Source organism: Lynx rufus, unplaced genomic scaffold (genome assembly GCF_022079265.1).
Source record: "Lynx rufus isolate CCGP_SWC_20201006 ecotype Redwood Valley unplaced genomic scaffold, mLynRuf1.p SCAF_11, whole genome shotgun sequence".
In the NCBI taxonomy this organism is placed as follows: Eukaryota; Metazoa; Chordata; class Mammalia; order Carnivora; family Felidae; genus Lynx; species Lynx rufus.
The window spans coordinates 10,860,255-10,873,912 of NW_025814825.1; the positions used below are offsets into that span (position 1 = coordinate 10,860,255).

The following is a 13,658-nucleotide window of genomic DNA, read 5'->3' on the forward strand; positions in this document are numbered from 1 at the left end:
AAAATAAACATTAAAAAAAAAAAAAAAGACGGGGTGCCTGGGTGGCTCAGTTGGTTAAGCGTCCAACTTCGGCTCAGGTCATGATCTCACAGTTCCTGGGTTTGAGCCCACATGGAGCTCTGTGCTGACAGCTCAGAGCCTAGAGTCTGCTTCGGATTCTGTGTCTCCCTCTCTCTCTCCCCCACTCATTCTCTCTCTCTGTCTCAAAAATAAATATAATGTTAAAAAAAATTTTTTTAAGAATTTCTTTTGCATCAGTATATTTTTTATTGAAATATACTTGATATAACTATAAATTTAAGGTGTATATATTATTTTGATACATTTGTGATAGGACTCCAACTGTAGCAATAATTAGCACAGCTATTATGCTACATAGTTATCCTTTCTCTTAGCTGGAATGAGTGTATTTTAAATTTAAACACTGGATCTTGAAATGAACCAGCATTTGTAAACTTTTGAATAAGTTTTCATCTCTTTTACCACAAAAAACAGCTGATTATTAAAATAGGTCTCAAGAACAGGTGTGACCAAAAGTCATACCTCGTATTAAAGCCTCCTTCTAAGTGATTTTTGCTTTGTGAAACTTTTATATGGAAGCAAAACAAAATAAAGCAGGAACTATGCACAAAAAAGTAAATAAAAACTACATTATCAGTAGATGGACCCCATGGTGATTTGTAAAGAGCTCCATAGAAAATACAACATGTGAAATAACTTAGGAAAATCGTACCTTTCTTTATTTCCAATATCTTCTTCATTCTTTAAATACATGGAAAAATCAATCACTCCAACCTAAAGTAAATAATGTTATTTTTATTTAAAGGGGAGAAATATTAAAAGTACATTTAACATGCAACTGAATTTCACTCTTAAGTTTCCTTTCATGTTTAATAGCACTGTTTACAATTTAGAGTTGTAAACTGGATCCAAGAGGAACAGCACAAACTAAAAACTCTCTGCATTTGGTTTTGGTCACTTTCACTTACTTGTGAGTCTAAATCTTCTCCCTTTACACAGAGATTAGCATCTATCACATTCAGGCCAACCAGCAGCCCAACAATCACTGCTCCTTCTTCTTCCATCATTAGTGCATGATACTCATAAAATTCACTGTGGAAATCAAAATAAAAAGCTTAAAACACAAATTTGTTTCAAACATAAATTTAAAATCTCAGCCCAGTAATATAAACATGAAATCCATACAAATTAGGTCTCTTCAAATCAGCTTTTCTAGATGTGAATAACAAACATTTTGAAATATTAGTGTCTATATAGACAACGCAAAAGAATGGGAAAGAGAAAAGAGAAAAAAGAATTTTGAGACAGAGAAAGAAAAGAGAAGCAAAGAAATATATATCAAAAGAAGAAGAGGCATCACTGAGGTCTGGAATGTCTGTGACTCTCAGAAGACATAGTGACTATTACTGATCTGATTACAATACTTGTCAGAGTTGACTTTTCAAGCCTAGGATTTATTAAGAGTCTTGGGACAGTAGGTAATGATATATGAAACATTTCAAAGCCCATGTTCAAATCAACATTTGATATGTACATTGCAAGTGTTAATAATCATCAACTAAAGATACTTATGGATATCTATGTACTAAAAAATGTTCAAACAAAGGACTTGTGAAAGAAATAGGACAATCTAAAAACTAAGACTTGACAATTATGTATTCATGGAACTAATTACCATGGCCTCATGCCTTCCTCAAGAAGTCCCATTTACAGTATTTAATCACTTTCATTGACCTTCAGAATATTATTGAGAAATTGCTGATGCTTAAAGTATGGTCATTCTCATTTAACAAATGGGAAAAACCAAGATGTATAACCAGAGTCATAAGTAAAACCAAAAATGACCAGATTTGGGGCACCTGGGTAGCTCAGTTCGTTAAGCATCCAACTCTTGATTTTGGCTTATGTCATGATCTCACAGTTCGTGAGATAAAGCTCCACATTGGGGCTCCATGCTGACAGTGTGGAGTCTGCTTGGGATTCTCACTCTCCTCCCTCTCTCCCCCTCCCCCTGCTCATACACAGTCTCTTTCTCTCTTTCAAAATAAATAAACATTAAAAAATGACCAGATTCTCCAAAACATTAGAGAGGCACTCCAAGAGAAGAAGTGCAAATGGAGGGACAGCCATGGGCTGCTCCCTTTGACAACTGATTATCTTACTTTGAAATTTTCAAAGTCTGCTTAAAAATATATGGCCTTCGGGGCACCTGGGTGGCTCAGTCAGTTGAGCATCCAACTTCGGCTCAGGTCATGGTCTCGCAGTCCACGGGTTCGAGCCCCCTGTCAGGCTCTGTGCTGAGAGCTCAGAGCCTGGAGCCTGCTTTGGATTCTTTGTCTCCTTCTGTTTCTGCCCCTCCCCCACTCATTCTCTCTCTCTCTCTCTCTCTCTCTCTCTCTCTCTCCCTCTCTCTCTCTGTCAAAAATAAACATTAAAAAAAAATTTTTTTTTTAAATATATGGCCTTCAATTTAAACTGACAGTTTAAAAAGTGCCCACAACACAGGTGAAACAGTAGTTTAGTATGTAAAAAGAAACCTCTTGAATTAAAGTTCCAAATCCCAATACGAATTTTTATTCATAGAATTAACTCTAATTTAGAAAAAAAAATGAAACTAACTTACAAATATAACACATAAATAAATTTCCTGCTTATCAGCCAAAACAAAGCTTATGGTATTCATTTTTTAGGCTAGTTCCTGATCCGTGTTATGTCCTTACCATGATTTTCTCTCTCATGTTGCTCTTCTTTTATTTTATACCATCTTATTGTATTTGTGTCTCCTTTTGTACCACATCTTTAATTCTCTTTGGAAAATAGGATATAAATGAAATTTTTAAAATGAAAATGAACATGATATAATGGTATGGTACTAACCTTAGGAGATCCCTTTGAATAATTAAGCAACGCAGGTAATCAGCCATTTTTTTTTGCATGAGGGCTAATCGAAGCCATGCTCTTGCACGACCCAGGGGGGTCCTAAAAAGCAAAACGAACTGGTCAGAAAACTGCTCCAACCCTTATAGAATATGTAGTCTATTATACTATTTCTGTTGAGGTACATATTAATAAATAAAAACTGCAATTTATCATGGTTTAATCTTTGTGTCTACAGTTTTAAGCTAGCTCTTTGAGCATGCAATCTAATCCCTGGGAGCTATTTAAGTCTCTATGGTAAACCTGCACCTGCAAGACATCTAGGTAACATTTTATGCCTTAGGAGAAAGGACTCTGAATAGTGAGGCTATTTCTATAAGAAATATTTTGTCCAAACAGACCTAACCCTCTAAAGATGAATATGCAAGGAGCTCCTGGCTGGCTTAATCAGTACAGGTAGTTCAAGAGTAGTTCAAGAGCCACACTGGGCATAGAGGTTACTTAAAAAATAGTAGTAATAATAATAATAATAATAATAAAAGATGAATATACAAAATGCATCAAATAAGGCAGTATAATGCCTTCAAAAAGTAACTGACAGTATGGGATGCCTGGGTGGCTCAGTCAGTTGAGCATCCGATTCTTGATTTCAGCTCAGGTCATGATCTCAGGGTTCATGAGTTCAAGCCTCACATCCAGCTCTGCACTGACAGTGAGGAGCCTGCTTGAAATTCTTTCTCTGCCCCTCCCCTTCACACATGCTCTTTCCCTCTCAAAAATAAACATTAAAAAACAAATGTAACTGACATCATATCTGAATTTTAAAAATCATAACAAAGAAGGCACTGAGCTAAAAAAAAAAAAAAAAAAAAAAAAGAAGGCATTGAGCTGGTAATTAATTAAAGAGAAATCACCAGGCTGCTTGTTATTTTTCAAATGTTTCTCTATCCAGTTGTCCATAAAAAATTCAATCTCACGCATCTTATCCAAGTTCTATCATTTAGTAAAAGTAAAAGCAAATTTTACAGAATATGTATGGTTTCTTAAGAGAAAGATATCATTCACACTTTTATGTTTTCTTATACAAAGAATGTTTCAGGGGCGCCTGGGTGGCGCAGTCGGTTAAGCGTCCGACTTCAGCCAGGTCACGATCTCGCGGTCCGGGAGTTCGAGCCCCGCGTCGGGCTCTGGGCTGATGGCTCAGAACCTGGAGCCTGTTTCGGATTCTGTGTCTCCCTCTCTCTCTGCCCCTCGCCCGTTCATGCTCTGTCTCTCTCTGTCCCAAAAATAAATAAACATTGAAAAAAAAAAACTTTAAAAAATAAAAAAAAAATGTTTCAGCAGGTATTATGGGAGGAAAATTAATCTTCACAACAAAGAGCTAATGAGATTTTTATGGTTTAGCATTTTAATGAATACCATTCTTCAGAAAACATTTTTTACTCTCGTAGAGTTAGGCTTTTTAAAAACAATATGAACATGGGGCGCCTGGGTGGCGCAGTCGGTTAAGCGTCCGACTTCAGCCAGGTCACGATCTCGCGGTCCCTGAGTTCGAGCCCCGCGTCGGGCTCTGGGCTGATGGCTCAGAGCCTGGAGCCTGTTTCCAATTCTGTGTCTCCCTCTCTCTCTGCCCCTCCCCCGTTCATGCTCTGTCTCTCTCTGTCCCAAAAATAAATAAACGTTGAAAAAAAAAAATTAAAAAAAAAAAACAATATGAACATGTATTTTCATATTAAAATAACCAAATTGTGTATTTCTAAGATTTTATTTTTAAATAATCTCTACACCCAATGTGGGGCATGAACTCACAACCCCAAGATCAAGAGCCAGCCAGGCACCCCTGCTTATACTTCTCTTTTTGAGACTTATAATTCCCTTTTTCTTCTATCTTTGCTGAAAATCACTATCCTTCTTAATATATCATTATAAGATACATCAAGTGTGAACATCACTTGCTATTTAACTCTAAAACCTGAGTTTGAGGGGCACCAGGCTGGCTCAGTTGATACAGCATGTGACTCTTGATCTCAGCATGAGTTCAAGCCCCACACTGAGTATAGAGATTACTTACAAAAAATAATAATGATAATAAATAAGAATAAAAATAAAAACTGAGTTTGAATCCTCACTCTGCCATGTATTAACTATAACTTCTCTGACCTTTATTTTTCGCATCTATGTAATTATTATAATAATCTCTACCCTGTAAAACTGAAGTAAGCACTAAATGAGACAATTCATGGAAAACAATCATTTTATTACCCTGATACAGTGCTTAATAAACAGTAGCCATTTACTTTATCATTCAATTAACTACAACTTGGAAATATTTGGATGTTGTGTTAACAGCCAGAAAACCCTACCATATTCCCTGTAACATGTAAAACTCTCAATTATAAAGCTAAGAGAAAGTACACTGATAATCTGACAGAAAACGCAACGTTTACAACATATTATACATATTTGTTTGGTGAAATGGGCACATGACACTATACATCCCAATTTTCAGAGAAAAAAAGTAATTTGCACCAGTCCCATATATATAAATGTCTTATATGAGAATTCAAATCTCCTGAGCCTATGCCCTGGATTTAACCTAAATCAGGCTTCAGCAAATAGTTACTTGCTGCCGACTAGCTTACTCCTGCAAACTAGCTTAACACTCAGGAAACAGAAATGCATAATTGACACATCTTATTTTATTTTAATTTTTTTTAACGTTTATTTATTTTTGAGACAGAGAAAGAGCATGAAGGGGGGAGGGTCAGAGAGGGAGACACAGAATCTGAAACAGGCTCCAGGCTCTGAGCTGTCAGCACAGAGCCTGACGCAGGGCTCGAACTCACGGGCCGCAAGATCATGACCTGAGCTGAAGTCGGCCGCTCAACCGACTGAGCCACCCAGGCGCCCCGACACATCTTATTTTAAAGGGACCTACAGTTTCCTGCAATACAATGCAGAATTGAAGTCACAGAATAAAGGAGTGAATACAGTGATAGGGTATAAATGGAAAAGCAGTTAGTTCTTACTGAAGGGGCTAAAACAGGGGGCACCTGGGTGGCTCAGTTAAGTGTCAGACTTTGGTTCAGGTCATGATCTCATGGATTGTGGGTTCAAGCCCCACATCAGGCTCTGTGCTAACAGCTCAGAGCTTGGAGCCTGCTTTGGATTCTATGTCTCCCCCTTTCTCTCTGCCCCTCCCCGACTTGCGCTCTGTCTCTCTCTCTCAAAAATAAACCTTAAAAAAAACCGAAGAGGCTAAGAGAAAGTTCATAAAGGAAATGAAATTTGAGCTAAGCCAAATAGAAAGAATAGAATTTTATTAGGAGAGAATGCAAAAAGGCTACTTACAGCTAAGAGAAGATAATAGAGTGTAAGGTACTTTTAAGAAACAGTAAATATTCTTTTGTGGTCAGAAATGAACAAGTAATAAGATTACTTACTTGAGACCAGGTAAATCCCGGACACTGGCTCCTATTTCCTCTGCTTCTGGGTACAGCTTTTCCACCAGTTCCAAGGGGCCCCAGATAGTTTTGTTATAACTCAAAAATGATTTTCTTACTGAAAAAAAAAAGTAATGCATACAACTTCAACATATAAAATTGTAATAACTTCCTTTTAAATATTTAGTTTCAACGTCCTTTCCTCTCTTATCACTACACAGCCCTACTGATCAGAAACCTATTTATCAGGATCCTGATATTTTTCCTTATCAGAAATATGCATCTTGGCCATTCTTCCCTATGAGAAATATGCAGGCAGGTAATTAAAGTAAAAAAATAACTGGGATTATTCTTTACCAGTATCAAAATAAAGAAGTTTGGCAGCCCTAGCAGGGTGATCTTTATCAGCTTATTAAATAAACCAAAGACAAATAAGTAGTTATTTTACTTTTAACATAAAAGGTGTGAGAATTGAGTAATATAAAACTATGAAATCACTACATATTTCTTTTTTAGTACTGATCAGATCTCCTGCAGATCAAGGGTGATTATCATATGCACTAACCAAGGACAATCACCAAGATAAGCAATTTTTCCTTTCGGGGGAAAAAATCAGCACAAAGTAGCTTCACATTGATTCATCAAGACAAGCCTATGACTGTTAGGACATGCCTCCTGATATTTTGTGAAGTAAAGGCAAATAAATTCAGAAAAGAGTTTAGGTATACCTGGATGGCTTAGTGGGTTAAGCATGAGAATCTTGATTTCAGCCCAGATCATGATCTCACAGTTCCACGACAGCTCTGCACTGACAGTGCGGAACCTGCTTGGGATACTCTCTCTCCCTCTCTCTCTGCCCCTCCCCAACTTGCTCTCTTTCTCTCCCTCTCTCTCTCTCAAAACTAAATTAATTAATTTAAAAAAAAAAGGAAAGAAGAGTTTAAAATTTAACTATTTGGCCATCACTTTGCAAATTCCATTTCTGCAGCATGGGAGAAAATAAAGGTTTTTGTCACTGCTATTTTTTTTAAATAAAAGTTTGTCGAAAAGCAAATTAAAGCTCAAGGTGTTAGGAGTGCCTTGGGTGGCTCAGTTGGTTAAGCATCCGACATGGGCTCAGGTCATGATCTCGAGGTTTATGGGTTGGAGCCCTGCGTCAAGCTCTGTGCTGTCAGCTCAGAGCCTGGAACCTGCCTGGGATTCTGTGCCTCCCTCTCTCTCTCTCTCTGCCCCTCCCCCACTCATGCTCCAACTCTCTCTCAAAACTAAGTAAACATTTAAAAAAACAATTCTTTTTAAACTCAAGGTGTTAGATCAGATTGGTGGCTTCTTGATGTATTGAAAGAAGTATTTAGAGACTGATAATATTAAGAGTAGGAAAAAATATGATGTTTGATAAATCAGTGAAGCCTTCATAGAGGCCAGTTGCCTATATCCTTTGACCCAGTAATTCTACTCCTAGGAATCCTCTCCTAAAGAGAGCAAGTATACAAACACACGTACCCAACAATGTACTTACAGTACAATTTTTTTTAACTTTATTTATTTTGAGAGAGAGAGAGAACATACAAGTGGGGAAGGGTCAGAAAGAGAGGGAAGGAGAGAGAGTCCCAAGAAGGCTCCGCGATGTCAGTGCAAAGCCCAACATGGGGCTCAAACCCATGAACTGTGAGATCTGTGAGAACTGAGCCAAAATCAAAAGTCATAAGCTTAACCACCTGAGCCACCCAGGAGCCCCAACACAATATTAATAGTAAAAAACTGGAAGCAACCTAAGGGTACACTAAGAGGAGGACAGTTAATTAAGTTATGGTATACATATACTATGAAACTTTATAGAGCCATTAAAAATGTGATAAAGATCTCTATGTAAATGGAAAGATCTCCAAACCATATCACCAATCTTTTAAAAAAAAGTCACAGAATAATACTTATAGCATAATTCTATATACAGTAAAAGAAAAAAAAAACAACAGAAAAGAGCTAGAACAATGACAAGGAATAGAGAAGGAAGAGAATGAAGGAAACAGTTTTTGTTCTATGTGCTTCTATGTTGTTTGGTTCATGTACAAAAAGAGTAGATTTCACTATTCTTTACACAATTTTTAAGATTACTTTGTTTTCAGAGCACCTGGGTGGCTCAGTGGGTTGAACATCCAGCTGTTGGTTTCAACTCAGGTCAAGATCTTAATTTGTGAGATCAAGCCCTGCATGGAGTCCTGGGATTCTGTCTCTCCCTCTCTCTCTGCCCCTCCCACCGCATGCACCTGTGTGCACACTCTCTCTCTCTCTCAAAATAAATAAAATAAAAAAAAATTACTTCATCCTCAATTGAAGAAAAAGTGGAATCTAAAAAAAACAAAATAAAAACCAGAACAGAGTGGTGGTTGCCAGAGGCAGAGAGTGGAGGCAGAGGAAATGGGTAAAGGTAGTCAAAAGGTATAAACTTCCAGTTATAAAATAAGTAAGCCATAAGGATGTAATGTACAGCATGATGACTACAATAATACTGTCATATATTTGAAAGTTGCTAAGAGAGTAAATATTAAAAGTTCATCAAAAGAAAAAAATTGTAACTATGTATGGTGATGGATATCACCATATTGTGGTGATCATTTCACAATACATAAAATATCATATTATGTTGTATACCTGAAAATAATGTTAATTATATCTCAATAAAAATTTTTAATTAAAAAAAGAAATTAGTACTTTAATAACATCACATAGAGTCTCAAATTTCGATGTCAAGGCTCCTTCTCAATTTTATGTAAAGCTCTTTTGCTGTTTACATTGATCCTCACTTTCCTGCCCCTTAGTCAGAACTTCTAGGTCTGCCCAACTTAACCAGGTTCATACTATACCAACAAGGAACCAGGCAAGCTTCTTTTGCATTATAATAGTCACTTCTTTTGCATTATAATAGTCACTTGGGTATAAACTCTTACTCACAGAGCCCCTACACAGCTGATCAAAAGAAGTAGAGACCAAAACTACCAACAACTGTTAATACAATAAGTAAAAGAATAGTTATTACACAATGTATATTAAATAACTAAATATAATATAAACATTTCACAAGTAACAATAAATTCAACTGTGTAGAAGAATACAATATCCACTATTATCATCATTTCCAGGGAACACTCACATTTCTACGATAACCCAATCCAGAAGAAAATCTTTCTAGATCTCTTCCCGGGTCCCAAGGAGGTTTATATTTCAACAATCAACTATTTTAAAAAAAATTTTTTTAATGTCTATTTTTGAGAGAGAGACAGCATGAGTGAGGAAGAGGCAGAGAGAGAGGGAGACACAGAATCTGAAGCAGGCTCCAGGCTCTGAGCTGTCAGCACAGAGCCCAACATGGGGCTTGAACTGACGGACCACAAGATCATGACCTGAGCCTAACTGGGACTCTTAACCGACTGAGCCACCCAGATGCCCCAGCAATCAACTATTTTAATGTATTTGTTCAATAGGGCTGAAACTAGCAATAAGACTTCATATTGGGATCACTAAGCTTAATTTTTTTTTTAATTTTAACATTGTTTTAAGCTTAAAATTTTTTAAGTAACTCTATAATTCCCCTAGAAAACAAATCACTTCAGAATATGTGGGGGGGGCGGGGAGGAAATGGAAAATGTTTTTACAAAACACTAAGTAGGCATCTTTTTTTTTTTTTTTTTTTTAATTTTGAGAGAGAATGAGCAGAGCAGGGCAGGGCCAGAAAGAGGTAGAGAGAGATTCCCAAACAGGCTCCAATGTGGGCTCGATCTAATGAACCGGAGCCAAAACCAAGAGTCAGATGCTTAACCAAATGAGACACCAAGGAGCCCCTAAGTAGGCATTTTCCGAAGACAACTTATTTAAGAAAACATAAAGCAGTAGGCTGTTTTCTCCCAAAACCAACCCACCCAGTATTTTTCAAATGTAAAGTAACAATAATTATGACCTCAACAAATATCACATTTTCCAGGATGTTTAAGATGGAACAAGGGGATTATAAATTAATTAGGTTTTTTTTTTTAATCTCATGATACCTTTAAGACCATGTTTCAGACAATGTTCCATAACAACAAAGAACTGCTGCAAGGGGGGATAGTCAGAATCCAAAGTGCGGCCAAAGCTCAGAGCAGATTCAATGAGTCCTTTGATACTCAACTTAGCCATGTTTAACAAGTTTGCTCTCTCTACAGCTGTGGGGTCTTTTGTAGCTGAAAGCACAAGAAAGGAGTCCATCATCATTTGCAAGACATGACATTGAAAAATATATAAACCCTTTCATTCTGCTGTAAAATGAACAATGCTGTTTTTCTCTGGTTGACAAATTAGTCTCCCTAACTAACCCACGCTTTTTTTTTTTTGTCTCTCACACACACCATAGAACATTACCATGCCTATCCAAGACACAGTTTATGGATTATTCTCAAGACCGTGCAAATTTGTTATTTTCTGGTATTTATTTTACTTTTTGTGGTACCTCTTCAGGGAGAATGAATTTTGATTTTTTTTTTAATGACTTCTGGAGCTAAGATTGGAGTAATAACATATTTAAGAGTCTCATGCAAAAGGTGGACAGCAGTAGTCCAAGGATGAATCTCAAGGCAAAAAATGTTCAGAACTGGCAATAAAAGGCAATTACAATTTTAAAATCACAGTATCATCTATAAATATGACAGGTAAATAAAAACAACTGGACAAATAAGGGGATACAGGCAAAGCCATTCAATTCTTTCATTTTAGCCCTCTTTCCATCTTGTTTTTTCATTGCTACTGTAGTTCTGTATTTCATGACTCCTTTATTTTCCCAGAGGAAATAAAAGCAGAGTCCTTATTTCACATTTAAGTTTCCTGCCCTTCCACACAGCTGATTCAGTCAAAAACTAAGTTAACAGATATATTAAAAAAAAAAAAAACTGATTTTTAATTGATATATTCATATCACAAAACTCTTTTTCTTCCCCACAAATTTTATTCTTAATTTAGAAATTCAGATGTTTCCCCCTATTCTCACCACTGTTGTGACAGGCAGGAATGTTTACAGCCAACACAGATGACAAAATGAAGTGCAGAAAAATGAAAGCACTTAGTATAACCTTTCATAATCTCTGGCAAATCTACTAGTCCAAGTGAACCAAGTGTCGGTTCCTCCTCTACTGAGCAAAAGTCCAGGGTTTCCAATGATCCAGTATTCAAGTTCTGAGCTAAGGGTGAAACCTGAGTCAGAATTCTAAGCAACTAAAAATGCAAACACCCACAACAGCTATGACCAAGCTAACTGGTGGAAAATCTGCACACACATTCCTTCAAATCTGCATCGTGGTAGGATTCCCTCATTTTTCGGAAACCACTTGATGTTTCATAATCTGTACCAATTCTCATTTTTCTTAACAGTGTGGATCACGATCCGTAACTTGTGAAGGGACAAGCAGACAAAAGGCGCCTTTACAGCTGCTCCGAGGCAGGTCCATGCTCCGCGCCCGCAGCTTCCTCGCCCGGGAGCGCTTACACGCCGACCGCGCCCCGCCCGGGCTCGAAGATGTGTCCGGCTCTTCGCAGCCCCAACAAGGCCAAGAGCCAGTCCCCTCATCTCGCCCGGGCCCAGAGTCCCCTCCCTGCCTCCCTGCAGTAAGGCTGCCCAAAGGGCTCGGGGCGCCCCCAGGTTCCCCACGGAGGGCTCACCCGGGGTCCTGCGCGGCATCGCTGCACCTCTCCCGCCCTTGGCGTCGGGCACCCAAGCCAAAACCTGAGACGCGTCTTCCCTCCGCCACCCCCAAACCTGAAAAGTCATCGCCCGTCCGCGGCTGTTCCACCGACCCGGGAGCGGCCCCCTGGCCGACCCTGGCTTCGCCCCTTGGAAGTCGTCAGACAAGGAGCCCTCGGCCATTAGGCCCTAGAACCCGGGCGGGGTCGGAAGGGAACAAGGGGCGGCCGCGCGTTGCCATGGCGATCCCCGGCGCCCCCGAGTCCCCGGCTGCCCCCGCCCAGGTCCAGGCCCGGACTCGGGCCCCAGTGGCGACCCGAGGCCTCGGTGCCTATCACCACGGGTCCTCCTCGCCCGGCCGCGTCCTAGGACGGAGAGCCCAGGGTCCGCTCTCGGTCCGCTCCCCTTACCCATGGCGGCGACGGCGGCGCGGTCTCGGGCGGGGACGCCCTGGGCCCCGCCAGCAGATTCCTTCAGGCGCGCGGCGGCCGCCACGGCGTCTGCCACCAGGCCTGCCGCGGCCCACAGCGCTCCCGGCGGCGGGAGGACGCCCGGGCGGTCCCGCGGCGCCGCGAGTGGGGGGCCGCGGGGCCTGCAACCGGCGGGAGAGAAACCCGCCCTCGCCAGGCCTCCTCGCGTCCAGTCGGACCGGAAGGAGAAGAAAGAGGAGCGTGAAGGTGACCTCGCGTGTGAGGAGCCTGAGGCCGGTCACCGGCCGGACCACCAGTCTCTCAACCGGGGGCTTCGCTGGCGCGCTGGGGCCGCTTTGCCAAAGGGTGCGAGCCACGTGCAAACGTTTTCATCCACACGGGGGCGGGGTTCATCTGACACACCTGACCGCTTCCCTTCACTCTTCTCAAACTCAGGGGAGCAGAAGAATTTAGAAAATCTGAAGCAGTTAACAGTAGGCAGAAATCTGCTGCAACTAAGCAGCCCCAAAACGACTTTTAAACTAGTAAATACACCGGCAGGGGGAAGGGCCACACTAATCAAGGGACAGAGGTATAGAGATAAAGCTACCTGTTTCTCATTTAAGGGGGCACCTGGGTGGCTCAGTCGGTTAGGTATCCGACCTTGGCTCAGGTCATGATTTCACTGTTTGTGAGTTCAAGCCCCGCATCGGGATCTATTCTGATCGCTCAGAGCCTGGAGCCTGCTTCAGATTCTGTCTTCCTCGCTCTCTGCCCCTGCCGTGTTCACACTGTCTCTCTCTCTCACAAAAATAAACTCAAAAAAAAAAATTTTTTTTAAGAGGAAAAAAACCCACATGGGCACATGACGGGGTAGGTTAAGCCTGGGAAACTTAAGCTATTACCTAGTTAGATCAGCAATTGTTAAGACAGTGGCGGAGCCAGAAAGACCGAGAAATTTCATGAAAATGGGGCTCTGTTTTTTCTCTTCAACACCTTGGCCAGTATAGTTCTGTTATGTTTATTTCTTTTGGTTTTTAATTTTCTTTACTGTGAGATAATCATACATAGAGAAAAAAGTATAAAACATATATACAGTGTCATGAGCAAGCTATAAAGATACAAACACGAGTTGTGTTTTTCCACAATGTCAGCTTTATTCAGTCATAAAACAAGATTAACATAATTATAAAACAAGTT

At 39.9% G+C, this 13,658-nt stretch overlaps 1 protein-coding gene across 2 annotated transcripts in view; it reads right to left on the reverse strand.

Annotated features, from left to right (window-relative positions):
- Nucleotides 1-12,523, reverse strand: part of RUFY2 (RUN and FYVE domain containing 2) — a 50,030-nt gene extending 37,507 nt beyond the window's left edge. Inside the window, exons 1-6 of one of the 2 annotated variants that reach the window (XM_047072853.1) lie at nt 12,459-12,523; nt 10,385-10,558; nt 6,342-6,459; nt 2,899-3,000; nt 990-1,113; nt 734-795 (exon numbers count right to left, since the gene is read on the reverse strand). In XM_047072853.1, coding sequence (XP_046928809.1) covers nt 734-795; nt 990-1,113; nt 2,899-3,000; nt 6,342-6,459; nt 10,385-10,558; nt 12,459-12,462 — 584 coding nt within the window. In that variant the 5' untranslated portion in view covers nt 12,463-12,523. The other variant, XM_047072852.1, reaches the window with a different exon arrangement.
- Nucleotides 12,524-13,658: the final 1,135 nt, after the last annotated feature.